General features: G+C 38.8%; 1 protein-coding gene and 1 non-coding gene across 2 annotated transcripts; one reads left to right on the top strand and one right to left on the bottom strand.

Annotated features, from left to right (window-relative positions):
• The first annotated feature begins 3,260 nt into the window (after positions 1-3,260).
• Positions 3,261-3,367, top strand: LOC127133640 (small nucleolar RNA R71). Its single transcript, XR_007807593.1, has one exon. It is a non-coding gene; the product is annotated as a small nucleolar RNA R71 (small nucleolar RNA).
• Positions 3,368-8,206: 4,839 nt separating this feature from the next.
• On the bottom strand, positions 8,207-9,982 carry LOC127131987 (uncharacterized). The gene is made up of 3 exons (XM_051060857.1): positions 9,377-9,982; positions 9,069-9,289; positions 8,207-8,477 (listed from the first exon to the last, which is right to left on the bottom strand). Exons 1-3 carry the CDS (start codon positions 9,980-9,982, stop codon positions 8,207-8,209), a joined length of 1,098 nt encoding a protein of 365 aa, XP_050916814.1.
• Between the last annotated feature and the right edge of the window lie 4,228 nt (positions 9,983-14,210).

Raw genomic sequence — 14,210 nt, 5'->3', positions numbered from 1 at the left:
GCTTGGCATCTTTTTTACATAATAGGTAACGAATGACAGCATGATCAGTGTAAACTATAATTTTTGCTCCTACTAGATAAGATCTAAATTTGTCTATAGTGAAAACTACAGCGAGTAATTCTTTTTCAGTTGTTGCGTAGTTAAGTTGGGCAGCATCTAGGGTTCTACTGGCATAATAAATGGCATGTAATTTTTTATCTTTCCTTTGTCCTAGAACGGCTCCAAATGCATAATCACTAGCATCGCACATTATCTCAAAAGGTTCCGACCAATCAGGCAGTTTCATAATGGGTGCTGAGATCAATGCTTGCTTTAAAAGATTGAATGCGTCATTACATTTTTCATCAAAAATGAATTCAGCATCTTTCATTAAAAGTCCAGTTAAAGGTTTAGTTATTTTGGAGAAGTCCTTAATAAAACGCCGGTAGAATCCAACGTGTCCAAGAAAGCTTCGGACTTCTCTGATGGTTTTTGGTGGTTTTAGGTTTTCTATAACTTCTATTTTAGCTTTATCTACCTCTATACCTTTTTCAGAAACTATATGTCCTAAAACTATTCCTTCGGTCACCATGAAATGACACTTTTCCCAGTTTAGCACGAGGTTCACCTCCACGCATCTCTCCAGGATTTTCTCAAGGTTAGCAAGACAATTGTGGAAATCAAATCCGCAAACCGAGAAATCATCCATAAACACTTCCATGATACCATCTAGGTAATCTGCAAAGATTGACATCATGCAGCGTTGGAAAGTAGCTGGGGCATTACAGAGGCCGAATGGCATTCGTCTGTAGGAAAAAGTTCTATAAGGGCATGTAAAGGTAGTTTTTTCTTGATCTTCGGGGTGGATAGGTATTTAGAAAAATCCAGAGTATCCATATAGATAGCAGAAGTAAGAGTGTCTGGCTAGACGCTCCAACATCTGGTCTATAAATGGTAAAGGGAAATGATCCTTCCTAGTTGCTTTATTTAATTTTCTATAATTTATACACATCCTCCATCCTCCTTCTAAATGTTTTGCTACATGTTCGCCTTTATCGTTTTGCACGACTGTGATGCCTCCCTTTTTAGGTACTACATGCACAGGGCTCACCCACTTACTATCAGAGATCTGGTAGATGATACCTGCCTCAAGTAACTTAAGAACGTCCTTTTTAATAACATCACTCATTATAGGGTTTATTCTTCTCTGATGTTCCCTGGAGGGTTTTGAATCTTCTTCGAGCGAAATCCGATGCATGCATACGAATGGGCTTATACCTTTCAAGTCAGAGATATTATATCCTAAGGTTGAGGGATATCTTCGTAAAACATCTAAAAGTTGGTTCGTTTCCTCTTGGCTCAAGATAGCACTGACTATAACTGGACGGTTCATCTTTTCATCGAGGAACTCATATCTCAGGTTCTTAGGCAGTTCCTTAAGTTATAAGGTTGGTTTCTTAGGGCATGGCATAGGATCTGGAGTAAGGGATAAACATTCGTAAAGGTTATCATCGATGTAGGGTTTCTTAAAGTCATCATCTTCCCTAATGAGAGTTGATGGTAAATTAATTATTTTTATAATTTCTTTTTGTTCTAATTCTCTAACACATTCATCAATGATATCTAAGGCATAACACGAGTCTCCCATCACAGGTGCCATAATAAATTTCGAAAGTATAAATTCTATTTTCTCGTCACCTACCTCAAATGTCAACTTTCCTTTCTTGACATCTATTATGGCTCCTGCAGTCGATAAGAATGGTCTACCTAGAAGGATTGGTATATCATTGTCCTCTTTGATGTCCATGACAACAAAATCAGTAGGGATAAATAATTGACCTATCCTAACAGGAACATCTTCTAAAATGCCTATCGGATATTTGACAGATCTATCGGCTAACAGAAGTGACATCTTAGTGGGCTGTAATTCTCCTAAGTTTAACCTCTCACAAACTGCTAAAGGCATTAGGCTCACACTAGCTCCTAAGTCTAGAAAAGCTTTTTCGATGACATGATTACCCAAAAGGCAAGGAATGGAGAAATTTCCAGGATCTTTATCTTTCTTCGCTAATTTGTCCTTGGAAATAGCATTACATTCCAAAGGCTTCGGATCGTCAAGTCTACGTTTGTTGATAAGGATGTCTTTGAGAAACTTTGCATAAGAAGGTATTTGGGTGATGGCTTCTGTGAAAGGGATTTCTACATGAAGTTTTTCTATAACTTTAATAAATTTTTGATACTGTTTATTGATCTGGGTTTGTTTGAGTCTTTGCGGATATGGTATAGGTGGTTTATATGGCGGGGGTGGTACGTAAGTTTTATCTTTAGGTTCTTCTCCTTTTTCTCGACCTTCCTGGTTTTCAGATTCCTCTGGTTCCTTTACTTCGTCCAGGGGCTTGGTACATTCCTTAGAAGTTTCGGGTTCACTCAATCTAGGGTTTGTTGGCTCATCATAAGCGTTCCCACTTTGTAGGGTAATGGCATTGGCTTGTCCTATCGGATTTTGTTGAGGTTGTCCAGGGAATTGTCCCCCAGGTGTAGTCTGAGGGGCTTGGTTTAAAGCTACCTGAGAGATCTGGGTTTCAAGCATCTTGGTGTGAGTAACTATTTGGTCAACCTTCGTTCCTAACTGAGTAATAAATTCGTTAACATGAATGTTTTGGTTCATGAACTCCTTATTTTGTTGGGTTTGAGCGGTGATAAAATTTTCCATAATTTTCTCAAGGCTCGGCTTTGGCGGTACAGGTTGCATAGGTTGATTTGATCTAGGGGCCTGATAACTAGGTCTCGGAGGTGCATTATTTTGGATAGGGTTATTGTTTTTATAGGAGAAGTTCGGGTGATTCCTCCATCCAGGGTTATAAGTATTCGAGTATGGGTTCCCTTGGGTGTAGCTCACTTGCTCAGAGTGGGTTTTGTTTAATAGACTGCATTCTGAAGATTGGTGTCCTTTGGTTCCACATATCTCACAATCCGACGAAACTGCGGCTACAATATTCGGGTTTATGCACATATGCTCGACTTTAAGGGCTAATGCGTCCATTTTAGCTTGCATCATGTCTGTAGAGCTTAGTTCATGCACTCCTCCTTGGGCTTCTTTCTTCTCAACTGTCGCTCGTTCGACTCCCCATGATTGACGGTTTTGAGCCATATCTTCGATGAGGGCACTAGCTTCAGGATAAGGTTTGTTCATCAGAGCACCGCCTGCGGCAGCGTTGATGGTCATCTTTGTGTTATAGTGAAGTCCATTATAGAAGGTTTGAATGATTAACCAATTTTCTAAACCATGATGTGGGCATGCTCGTAACAACTCTTTATATCTCTCCCAAGCTTCGAACAGCGATTCTCCTTGGTTTTGGGTAAATCTAGTTATATGGTTTTGAAGAACGGCGGTCTTACTCGGGGGAAAATATCTAGGAAGAAATACTCTTCTAAGGTTATCCCAAGTCGTAATGGAATTGGGTGGAAGGGAATCTAACCATGATAGGGCTTTATCTCTGAGGAAAAAGGGAAATAATCGTAAACGTATTGCCTCAGGAGAAGCTCCATTGGTTTTAAAAGTGTCTGCTAATTGAAGAAATATTTTTAAATGTTGGTTTGGGTTCTCAGTAGCGAGACTTGCGAATTGTCTCTGTTGCACTAGTTGCAACAGGGATGGTTTAAGTTCAAAATTATTAGCTGGGATGGTTGGGTTTACTATACTAGAACTAGGTTCTTCATTTGATGGTTGAGCAAAGTCCTTAAGAGGTCTTTGGTTTTGATCTTCGGCCATAGCTCTCTTAATTCTATGAAAGAATAAACGTGCTCGAGCGTAACGTTCAGGTTTCGCCAGAGGATATACTAAGCTTAAACTTCCGGTGATGCGAGTTCTTCGCATTGACCGGCGGAAAATAGCCTAAGTCTAAACGATATAACAACAGGGAAATGAAATTTGACGAAATTGGTCCCCGGCAACGGCACCAAAAACTTGATGCGGTGTTTCGCAAGTATACGAACGCGTCAGAGTAATATAAAAGATTGTCGAATCCACAAAGACCAAGTGTCAATCTATCGTTATCTATTGTTATGGTGTCTATCAAAGGCAATCAAAATAAGTGCTTTTTTGGGTGTGCAAGGAAAAGTAAAGTATTTAATAAAGTTCAATTAATAAAGACAGGGTCGAATATAATTCACGTAATCAATTAATAATCCATGTACTTGCTAATAGAGCTACTTAATAGCAGTGTTTCCTACATTGAAAAGAACTAATTTAACAGGAACTGTCGCTTTCGCGTATTCAGAACCGAGTTGTACTCCCTAATCAAACCCTCTTATTGTCACTTATAAAAAGGCGTGCATTGCGTTAGAGTAGTAAACCTATTTTTAAGAAATATAGTATCTTAACTAAGTTGAAAAGTATTATAACCTGGACTTCTTAACCAAAAGAGGTTCTCACGAACCAGACTCTAAACTTATAAACGCGTCCGAAAATAGTTTCAAAATCTCTTTTCTTCTTAAGTTAAAAACTCCTAATGAACTAAACAAAGCGCTTTCGCTGTTTTTGAAATAGTTAAAAACAATTAAGTTTAAATAGACGTTGGACGGCTTTCGATGTTACCCAGCGGAATTGAAGTGCGGGAAAACTTAAGTTGAAAGTTAAAATAGCCCTTAAGTGTTTCTACGAACAATTGTACAGATTATCGGTTCAATTACGATCCTTACATTTTAACCTTATAAATTTAGTTAGACATGGTAAAGTAAAAGTGCAATAATTTAAATAAAAGTAGTGCGAGTGCGGAAAGTAAATAAAAATAGTGCGAGTGCGAGGAAATAAATAATTTAAAGCGAGTGCGAGGAAATAAATAATTTAAAGCGAGTGCGAGGAAATAAATAAAGTAAAGCGAGTGCGAGGAAATAAATAATTTAAAGCGAGTGCGAGGAAATAAATAATTTAAAGCGAGTGCGAGGAAATAAATAAAGTAAAGCAAGTGCGGGAAAATAAATAAGATAAAGACAAGTAATAAAAACCTGCTCCAATCGGAGGGTTGAATAAATTGCAAAGCGGAAATGAAAATGGCGGCAGGATTAACTTCATTCCAAAGTGCTCCAAACTCGATTACAGACTCTATCACAGACTTGATTACACAATTGTGGTAACACTCCAATGCGAAGCGATTACCACTTTATAATACTGAATATATGCCTAAGTGAAACAAAGTTGCTCTGAGTTTGCCTCTGCTCTAAGTTCGGATGATTGTAAAAGTGATTTCGAGTTTCTATTTATAAGCAAGTAAAAAGATGGAAATGACAAGGATGCCCTTCAACTTGAAAATGGGAGGGAAAACTTTTCCTCTTGTGGCGCTCGCCACAAGGCCAATCTGAGGCGCCTTAGTGGAAGTGGTGGGGAACGTGGAAGTTGAGGGAAGTTGAGCTTGGACACGTCATGGCAGGGTCTATGGCGCCAGCCATGGGGTAGGCCACAAGTACAAAATGCTGAATTTTAGGGTTTTTAGCTCTTTTTCACTCCTTTTCTCGATCGGGGCTCCGATTAAAGTAAAAACCTGAAAACAAAGGAAAATATAGCAATAACATAACAAAATAACAATAAAACAACTAGAATTCATGTGACATCGGAGTCGAAAATACGATAAATTTCAGTGTTATCAGAAGGGGAATGAGATGAAGAGGGAGGTGAATAGATGAAAACTCAAATTTATCAAAGGAGTACTTTTACCAAATTAATATCATCCATTCATTTTGGGAGATGGAATGTACATTCCATCATTCCCCTAAATCCAATGATATTAACTTGACAAAGTCAAATCAACCTTGACCAAGGCCCAACAACAAGAGTCAAACTCAAACAAGTCACCACAATTGGTCAACAAAATTATTTGGCATTTATTCAAATTAAAATTACTAAAATAATGCATTTAAATTAAATATGGTTTGTCAAATTCCTAAAACCTCATCAAAACACCAAATAAATGGCCATGAGATTTATCACAGGTCAAACAAGGTCAAAGGACCTTGGAGAAAAATTTTCAGAATTTTTGAAGACTTAAAATTATTTTTAAATAATTAAAAACAAATGCAAAATCAATTAGATCATGAAAAATATTAATAATGATCTAAAAAATAATTTTAATTCAGAATATGAAAGAGGAAATTATTTGAAATTTTTTGGTGAAACTCTTGAAATTCTGGTATCAGATATAAGATGTCGAAGGTAATGTTACGACATTGATATCTGCTAGCACATAATGGATTAAAATAAACAGAATAGTAACGCAAATAACACAAGCAATTGTTAACCCAGTTCGGTGCAACTCACCTACGTCTGGGGGCTACCAAGCCAGGAAGGAAATTCACTAAAATAGAATTAGTTCAAAGACTCTCCGTACACTTCAACAAGTTACAGTCTTTCTCACTTAATCTCTACCCGTGCAACTTCTACCTAAGCACTCTTAGATATGAGAACCCACTCACTTCCCTTATAATCACACACCAGTGATCTTAAACAACAATCCCTTGTGAAAAGAAAATACTTTTCAATTACACATTCTTGATTTTACTTCACAGTTTCAATCAAGAAGACACACTCTTGATCTTGCTTCAAAGCTTTGATCAAGAAGACACACACTTGATCTTGCTTCACAGCTTTGATCAAGTAGACACACACTCTTGCTTAACAGCTTTAGAGTGACAAATTACAACCACAAATCAGTCCAATTCAATCATCAATGGATAACTTGAATGACCTACAAGTCTTACGACTAAACAGACACAAACCCTAGCTCTCTCTATATATTTCGCTCAGTCTTGGTTGTGTGTTCAAACAGGTTTTCTAAGTCCCTTTTTATAGAAGCTCTCAGCTGGGCTTGGACATCTTGAAAACCCTAAATCTATTTTCCAATCAAATCTTTTTATAACAGCTATATAGATCTCCTTGGAAAATAAGTAAATCTGGTTGTAATCCATGATTGAATGCGCCAGCTAGCCATATCTTCAATCATCCAAAGATTGCCATTAATTGTGCAATCACAAAACACCAGACATTCATACTGAATGTTCTGTGTATAGGATGTCATGACATCGGGTCTGACATCCTGGAAAAATCCTGCATAATCCAATAATTCCTTTTATAACTTCCAGCAGGTACAGCCATATCAGATGCCATGACATTGTGTATGTCATCTGAAACAATCCTGCATGAACATGTCTTTCATTTAAGCTCCAACAGGTACATACATATCAGAAGCCTTGTCATTGTATGTAGCATTCTGAAACAATCTTGCATGCACATGTTCTTGAACACCAACAGGTACATAGGATATCTTATGTTAAGACATCACACATGACATCTTGTGAACACTCTTTGTTTTACCAAAATTGCTGCCAACACTTAGAATCAACAAACCCCCCCTTTGGCAAATTTTGGCTAAAACATATATCTGTCCTTTTTTTTCACAAGGAAAACTATCAGCAGTTAAACAACATAACAAAAGTTTAATCAGCAGCAGAAGCAAAACAATTACTAGCTATGGCTACTAGTAATACACACATGCACAAGGGTACTTCCCCTCCCCCTAAATCGATGCAACAAACAACAAAATTACTAGTTATGGATGCAACTAGTAAGACACACAAAAGCACAATGCATAAGGGTACTTCTTCTCCCCCTAAATCTGTGCATTCATCAAATATAACAGTTACTGTAACTCCAGCACCTGTACCAGCCAGAATGTCATACTGACATCTGCTTCAACATCAGCACCTGTACACCATATCAGACATCCCCTTTGACATCTGAAAACAGAATACCATTCTGTTGTAGCACCTGTGCACTTCTTTTAATAATAGTTGTCCTCCAGTCCAGCCACACACATCTCTCCACAACTGCTTCCATATCAACACTTCTCCCCCTTTTTAGTCAAAATTGACCAAAGGTGACCAATCAGACAAAATAAATGTCAATTAGTCTGTCAGAGAATGTCAGGACAAATGTTATAACATTAAACATGTTAAAACATAATATTCATGCAGTACAAACCATCATTATACACAGCTGAAAGCTGAGATAATGAACAAATCCAAGGAACTCTTTAAGAGCCCTAAATATTACAAAACAGGCATCCATGAGGACTGCCACAAAATAAAAAAAACCAGAAAAAACATCAGTCTTTTTAGGCCAGGTTCCACCAAACTTTCCAGCACTCCTCCCAGTCTTCAATTCAGCCAGGGACCATTAATCTGAAGAAGAAGAATCATCTTCACCTTCACTTGTGTCTTCACCTGCACCTTCAGAATCATCTGAGCTTCCAGAACTTCCATTGGCATGGGATTTTGATCTTGTATTTGAGTCCTTCCCAGCCTTTTCTACTTCTTCCTTCTCCAGGCTATAGATAAGAACTTCTAAAGCCTTTTTTCTAGCCTTGGCCACCCTTATAACATTGTCCAATTCCTTGCAAGTCCCTTTTAGTTGGTCAATCAAGCTTCCTTTAGCTGTAGACTCCCTTCTGGCAGATGTCATGACATCATTGACATGACTTCCCTCAAACAGCTTATAATGTATGGACAGGGGGGATTTTCTCCTGCTTGGAATGTCACTTGTACTCAGAATCCCTGGTTGTTGGCTCAGGATAATGCCACAAATAAGGGAGGGGAAGGTAATGGGTAACTTCACAGCATTTGTAGAAGCATGTCTAATGGTTTGATCAAATATGAACTTGCCAAAATCATAGTTAACCCTTGTTCCAATTGCATGAATGATTCTTCCAAGATTGATGGAGATGGTAGAGGCATGATTAGTAGGAATCCAATTAGCTGAGCCAATCTTGTGCAAGATGGCATATTTAACACTGAGCCTTCCAACTGATAAGTGATTCCTACTAGGCCATTCCTTAACTTGGCCAGCTGTGATAACCCTACAGACTTCATTGTTTGTGGTCTCTAGGTCTACTCCTCCATCCGTTCCTCTTCCTAGGAACTTGTTGATGACAATTGGTGAGAATTTCACACATTTTCCCCTTACAAACATCTTGCAAAACTCCCTGCTGTTCTTGTCATGAATATCCTCAGGGATATTAACAATAAACTCTTTTACCAACCCCTCATAGCATTGGGGTAGAGTCACCACAGTCTTCATGAGTCCAGCATTTTTGATCAGCTCAATTACCTCCTTTACCTCTACAGCTTCTTGTCCAAGCTCTCTTTCAATGGCCACTCTTCTCTGAATGACATATTTCCACTTTGTTGCTCCATCTTCCAAGTGAAAGGAGATATTGTCTAGATGTACAGCAGCAGCCTTGCCAAGAGATTTCTGAACAGCCTGCCTTTTTGCAGGGGAGATGTCTGGGACATCGTCTTTAACATCCTCTTCAGAGTCAGAGCTGTCTCTTTCTTTCCTTTTCCCAACCTCAACCTTGCTCCAGGGTTTTGAGGGTCCTATCCCTGCAGCCTTTTTCACTCTAGCAGCTCTCATTTTAGCCACACTTTTCCCTTTCCTAGTTCTCAGTTTCTCAGCTACACTAGGTTTTACCAGATGAACCAAAGGATCATCCTCTCCTTCAGAGCTTTCTTCCTCTAGGTCAATAATGTTTTCTTGAGGCACATTTGGTTTCTGGCTAGGTAGGGTTTTACCTAGAGAGCAAAGCCCTTCAGCAGCAACCTCCTTTTCTGATCTAGATGAGTCATCATCTTTATCAGCATGAGGTTCTCCCTCAGGAGAGGGTTCCTTTCTGGACAGAGGGGTAGAAACCCCTTCAACTTTATGCCCATCACTCAGAATCCTCGTGACTAGTTTTCTTATAGCACGATCAGCATAATACATTTCTTTTGGAAGAGAGGAGTTACCAGAGGTATTACCTTGCTTATCTCCAGCATTGGAGGAGGGACCTGTGGTGTCGCCAAATATCATGCACAGAGGAGTGACGTCCATCACGTCTTCATCAACAAACTCCATGGATGGAGTCTTTGCATGTTGGGAGGACTTAGAACCAGATGATGATGGATGTTGATACATGTTGTAAGACTTTTGAGAAAAGTTTCTTTGCCCTAGCTGAGCTTCTCTAAGAAGTTGAATGGAAATGGCGATTGCTGAGTTTAGGTAGCGTGTGCTAAGGGAGTAGATACTATTTTCGAAGCTAGGGAATGATTTATCATTAATGTGGCTCTTTCTTTTAAAAGGGCAGACACTATTTTTATTTTCTTTATTTTTCCACTTTAACTGCCATAATTTCTCAAGAGTCCAAATCCCTAATTTCCCTCCCTCATATTCAATTTTACCCAAATTCCTTGCAAGCTTGTCTGCTAGTTCCAGTCCGAGCTTTAGACTTCTGAGTTTGTCTACCACAAATTTTCTAATGGAGTGATAATAGTAAGAACAATACTTTGTCCATCTGTGTTGAATCTGATTTTTGGACCTAGTTTCAGCATTCAGGAAGTCATAATACAATGTTATGACATCGTGTATGACATTGTATGCAGTCAGTAATAGTTTCATCCAACCCAGTTGAGCCCAACTGCTATCATCTTCTATAGGTGTTATCCAAATCTTCTCCATATTGTCCTTGGCCTTTTTGCATAGAGTCCTTTATGGCTTAGTCCCAACAGATCCATTCTTCCTGTGACTGGTCATATGTCCACCTTTTTGATCTAACCTCTTAGTTTTTTGAGCCATCATAACCTTTTCTCCTCTGAGCTTCTAGTGTGACATCTTTGTATGACATTTCCCCCAGCCTTGTTTTTCATCACTCTTGAGAGCATCTGTACTCAACCAATACTTTAAGGGATAATCCACTTGAGAGCTCCATATGTAGCAATTGTCTTTGGTCCGGATTCCTCTCATAATTACTTCACCATCTATATCAAGGATTAGACATTCAGTTTTGGTGAAGTTAACATTCAGACCTTGATCACATAGTTGGCTGATGCTTATGAGGTTTGCAGTTAAGCCTTTGACTAGTAGAACCTTGTCAAGTCTAGGTACTCCAAGGCAATCAAGCTTACTTGTTCCCTTGATTTTACCTTTTGCTCCATCTCCAAAGGTTACATGACTTATAGTATGGTGATGCAGATCAGTTAGCAGGTCTTGGTTTCCAGTCATGTGTCTGGAGCATCCACTATCAAAGTACCATTCTTCTTTGGCTGAGATTCTGAGGGGAATGTGAGCTATCACACTTGTGACTTTAGTCTTAGGGACCCATTGCTTCTTGATGCTAGGCATGTGTTGTTTGGGTCTGAATTGATAGTGATCCTAATGATGAGCAGGCTTAGGATAGCCATACAGTTTATAGCAGAAAGGCTTTAGATGACCAAATTTCCCACAGTAATGGCATCTCCATCTTTGGTGTTTCCCTTTCAACTGTTTTCTCCTCTGGTGTTGTGACATATGATGTGACATCACAGGTTTTTGAATGCACTTAAGTTTGGCTTGAGGTTTGACACCAGTGTGACTGCTCTCAGGCTTTGAGTTATTATACCCAATACTAGATTTATCTCCTGTTATTTGTCCAGTTTGAAGAATCTTGTCTAAGGAGTCAGACCCATTGCTTAACATTCTTACATACTTGGTCATTTCTTCTAATTTAGACTTTTGTAACATGACTTCAGTCTTCAATTTAGAGATGGTTTTTTCATGGTCTTCCTTCTCACTTTCCAGCTGTGCTATCTTCTGATTTTCAGCTTCTGGTTTTAGCTTGACATTCAGAACCATTGCTTCTGTTTGTAACTTGGAGATGGTTTCCAAGTATTTTGCCTTCTCTTTCTCAAGTTGAGTTATTTCCATCTTCTGGCTTTCAACCTGTTTGCATAGCTCTACACTTTTGTGACACAACTTTCTGTAGGTGGAGGCCAACTCTTCAAAGGTTACTTCATCATCACTTGAGTCTTCATCAGATCCCCATCTTCCTGTCAAAGCAATCCCAAGATTTGCAGCCTCCTCTGTATCACTTTCATCGGACCAAGTGACAGCAAGACTCATCTTCTGCTTCTTGAGGTAGGTTCCACATTCTGTTCTAATGTGTCCATACCCATCACATTCATAGCACTTTACTTCTTTTCCTTCTTTGGGCTTCTCCTCTGGCCTTACTTTTCTTCCATTGCTGATGTCAGATGAGATGTTCTTGACATTTGTCTTGGATCTTACGTCCATTTTCTTTAACAATCTGTTAAACTGTCTTCCCAGCATTGCAACTTCATTGGCCCATTCTTTATCCATATCTTGACTGTTTTCCTCTTCTGTGTTAGATATGAAGGCAATGCTCTTGGTTTTCTTTTCAGTTCCATCATTCAATCCCATCTCAAAGGTTTGGAGGGATCCAATTAACTCATCTACCCTCATGTTGGAGATGTCTTGAGATTCTTTTATGGCAGTCACCTTCATTGCAAATCTCTTAGGAAGTGACCTAAGTATTTTTCTTACCAGTTTTTCATCTGACATCTTCTCACCGAAGGCTCCAGAGGCATTGGCAATTTCAAGGATACTCATGTAGAATTCATGAATATTTTTATCTTCTTTCATCCTTAGGTTTTCAAACTTGGAGGTGAGCAGCTGAAGTCTAGACATCTTTACCCTATAGGTGCCTTCATGAGTGGTCTTGAGAATGTCCCAAGCATCTTTGGCCACTTCACAGTTATTTACCAGCCTGAAAATATTCTTGTCTACCCCATTGAATACTGCATTCAAGGCTTTAGAGTTTCCAAGAGCAAGACTATCCTCCTCCTTGGACCATTGTTCTTCAGGCTTCTTCTCAGTAGTGGCTTCTCCTTCTTTAGTGACTACATGGTGCACCCAGCCTGTCAAGACAGCTTTCCAAGCCTTGTTATCAAGGGATTTTAAAAAGGCTACCATTCTAGGTTTCCAATAGTCATAGTTAGAACCATCCAAAATTGGTGGCCTATGAACAGATCCTCCATCCCTCTCCATTGTACCAGAAAGTATTGCCCCTAGATCTCACCCAGAACCAGAGCAGGATGCCTGCTCTGATACCAATTGAAATTCTGGTATCAGATATAACATGTCGAAGGTAATGTTACGATACTGATATCTGCTAGCACACAATGGATTAAAATAAACAGAATGGTAACGCAAATAACACAAGCAATTGTTAACCCAGTTCGGTGCAACTCACCTTTGTCTGGGGGCTACCAAGCCAGGAAGGAAATTCACTAAAATAGAATTAGTTCAAAGACTCTCCGTACACTTCAACAAGTTACAGTCTTTCTCACCTAATCTCTACCCGTGCAACTTCTACCTAAGCACTCTTAGATATGAGAACCCACTCACTTCCCTTATAATCACACACCAGTGATCTTAAACAACAATCCCTTGTGAAAAGAAAATACTTTTCAATTACACATTCTTGATTTTACTTCACAGTTTTAATCAAGAAGACACACTCTTGATCTTGCTTCAAAGCTTTGATCAAGAAGACACACACTTGATCTTGCTTCACAGCTTTGATCAAGTAGACACACACTCTTGCTTAACAGCTTTAGAGTGACAAATTACAACCATAAATCAGTCCAATTCAATCATCAATGGATGACTTGAATGACCTACAAGTCTTACGACTAAATAGACACAAACCCTAGTTCTCTCTCTATATTTCGCTCAGTCTTGGTTATGTGTTCAAACAGGTTTTCTAAGTCCCTTTTTATAGAAGCTCTCAGCTGGGCTTGGACATCTTGAAAACCCTAAATCTATTTTCCAATCAAATATTTTTGAAACATCTATATAGATCTCCTTGGGAAATAAGTAAATCTGGTTGTAATCCATGATTGAATGCGCCAGCTAGGCATATCTTCAATCATCCAAATATTGCCATTAATTGTGCAATCACAAAACACTAGACATTCATACTGAATGTTCTGTGTACAAGATGTCATGACATCGGGTCTGACATCCTGGAAAAATCATGCATAATCCAATAATTCCTTTTATAACTTCCAGCAAGTACAGCCATATTAGATGCCATAACATTGTGTATGTCATATGAAACAATCCTGCATGAACATGTCTTTCATTTAAGCTCCGGCAGGTACATACATATCAGAAGCCTTGTCGTTGTATGTGGCATTCTGAAACAATCCTGCATGCACATGTTCTTGAACACCAACAGGTACATAGGATATCTTATGTTAAGACATCACACATGACATCTTGTGAACACTCTTTGTTTTACCAAAATTGTTGCCAACACTTAGAATCAACAACTCATATTTTTTTGATCAATATTAAAATTAATATG

This window comes from Lathyrus oleraceus, chromosome 3 (assembly GCF_024323335.1).
Source record: "Lathyrus oleraceus cultivar Zhongwan6 chromosome 3, CAAS_Psat_ZW6_1.0, whole genome shotgun sequence".
Classification (NCBI taxonomy): domain Eukaryota; kingdom Viridiplantae; phylum Streptophyta; class Magnoliopsida; order Fabales; family Fabaceae; genus Lathyrus; species Lathyrus oleraceus.
The sequence above is the reverse complement of the archived record's forward strand: the minus strand, read 5'-3'. Positions and strand labels throughout refer to the sequence as shown.

What these genes read in the sequence shown, in the direction of transcription:
- LOC127131987 (XM_051060857.1), bottom strand. Translation starts at nt 9,982, where the DNA reads ATGTATCAACATCCATCATCATCTGGTTCTAAGTCCTCCCAACATGCA. An exon ending in AACCCTGGAGCAAGGTTGAG is followed by an intron (nt 9,290 to 9,376) that starts GTTGGGAAAAGG and finishes GCAAAAAGGCAG; the next exon opens with GCTGTTCAGAAATCTCTTGG. An exon ending in CTACCCCAATGCTATGAGGG is followed by an intron (nt 8,478 to 9,068) that starts GTTGGTAAAAGA and finishes GACATCTGCCAG; the next exon opens with AAGGGAGTCTACAGCTAAAG.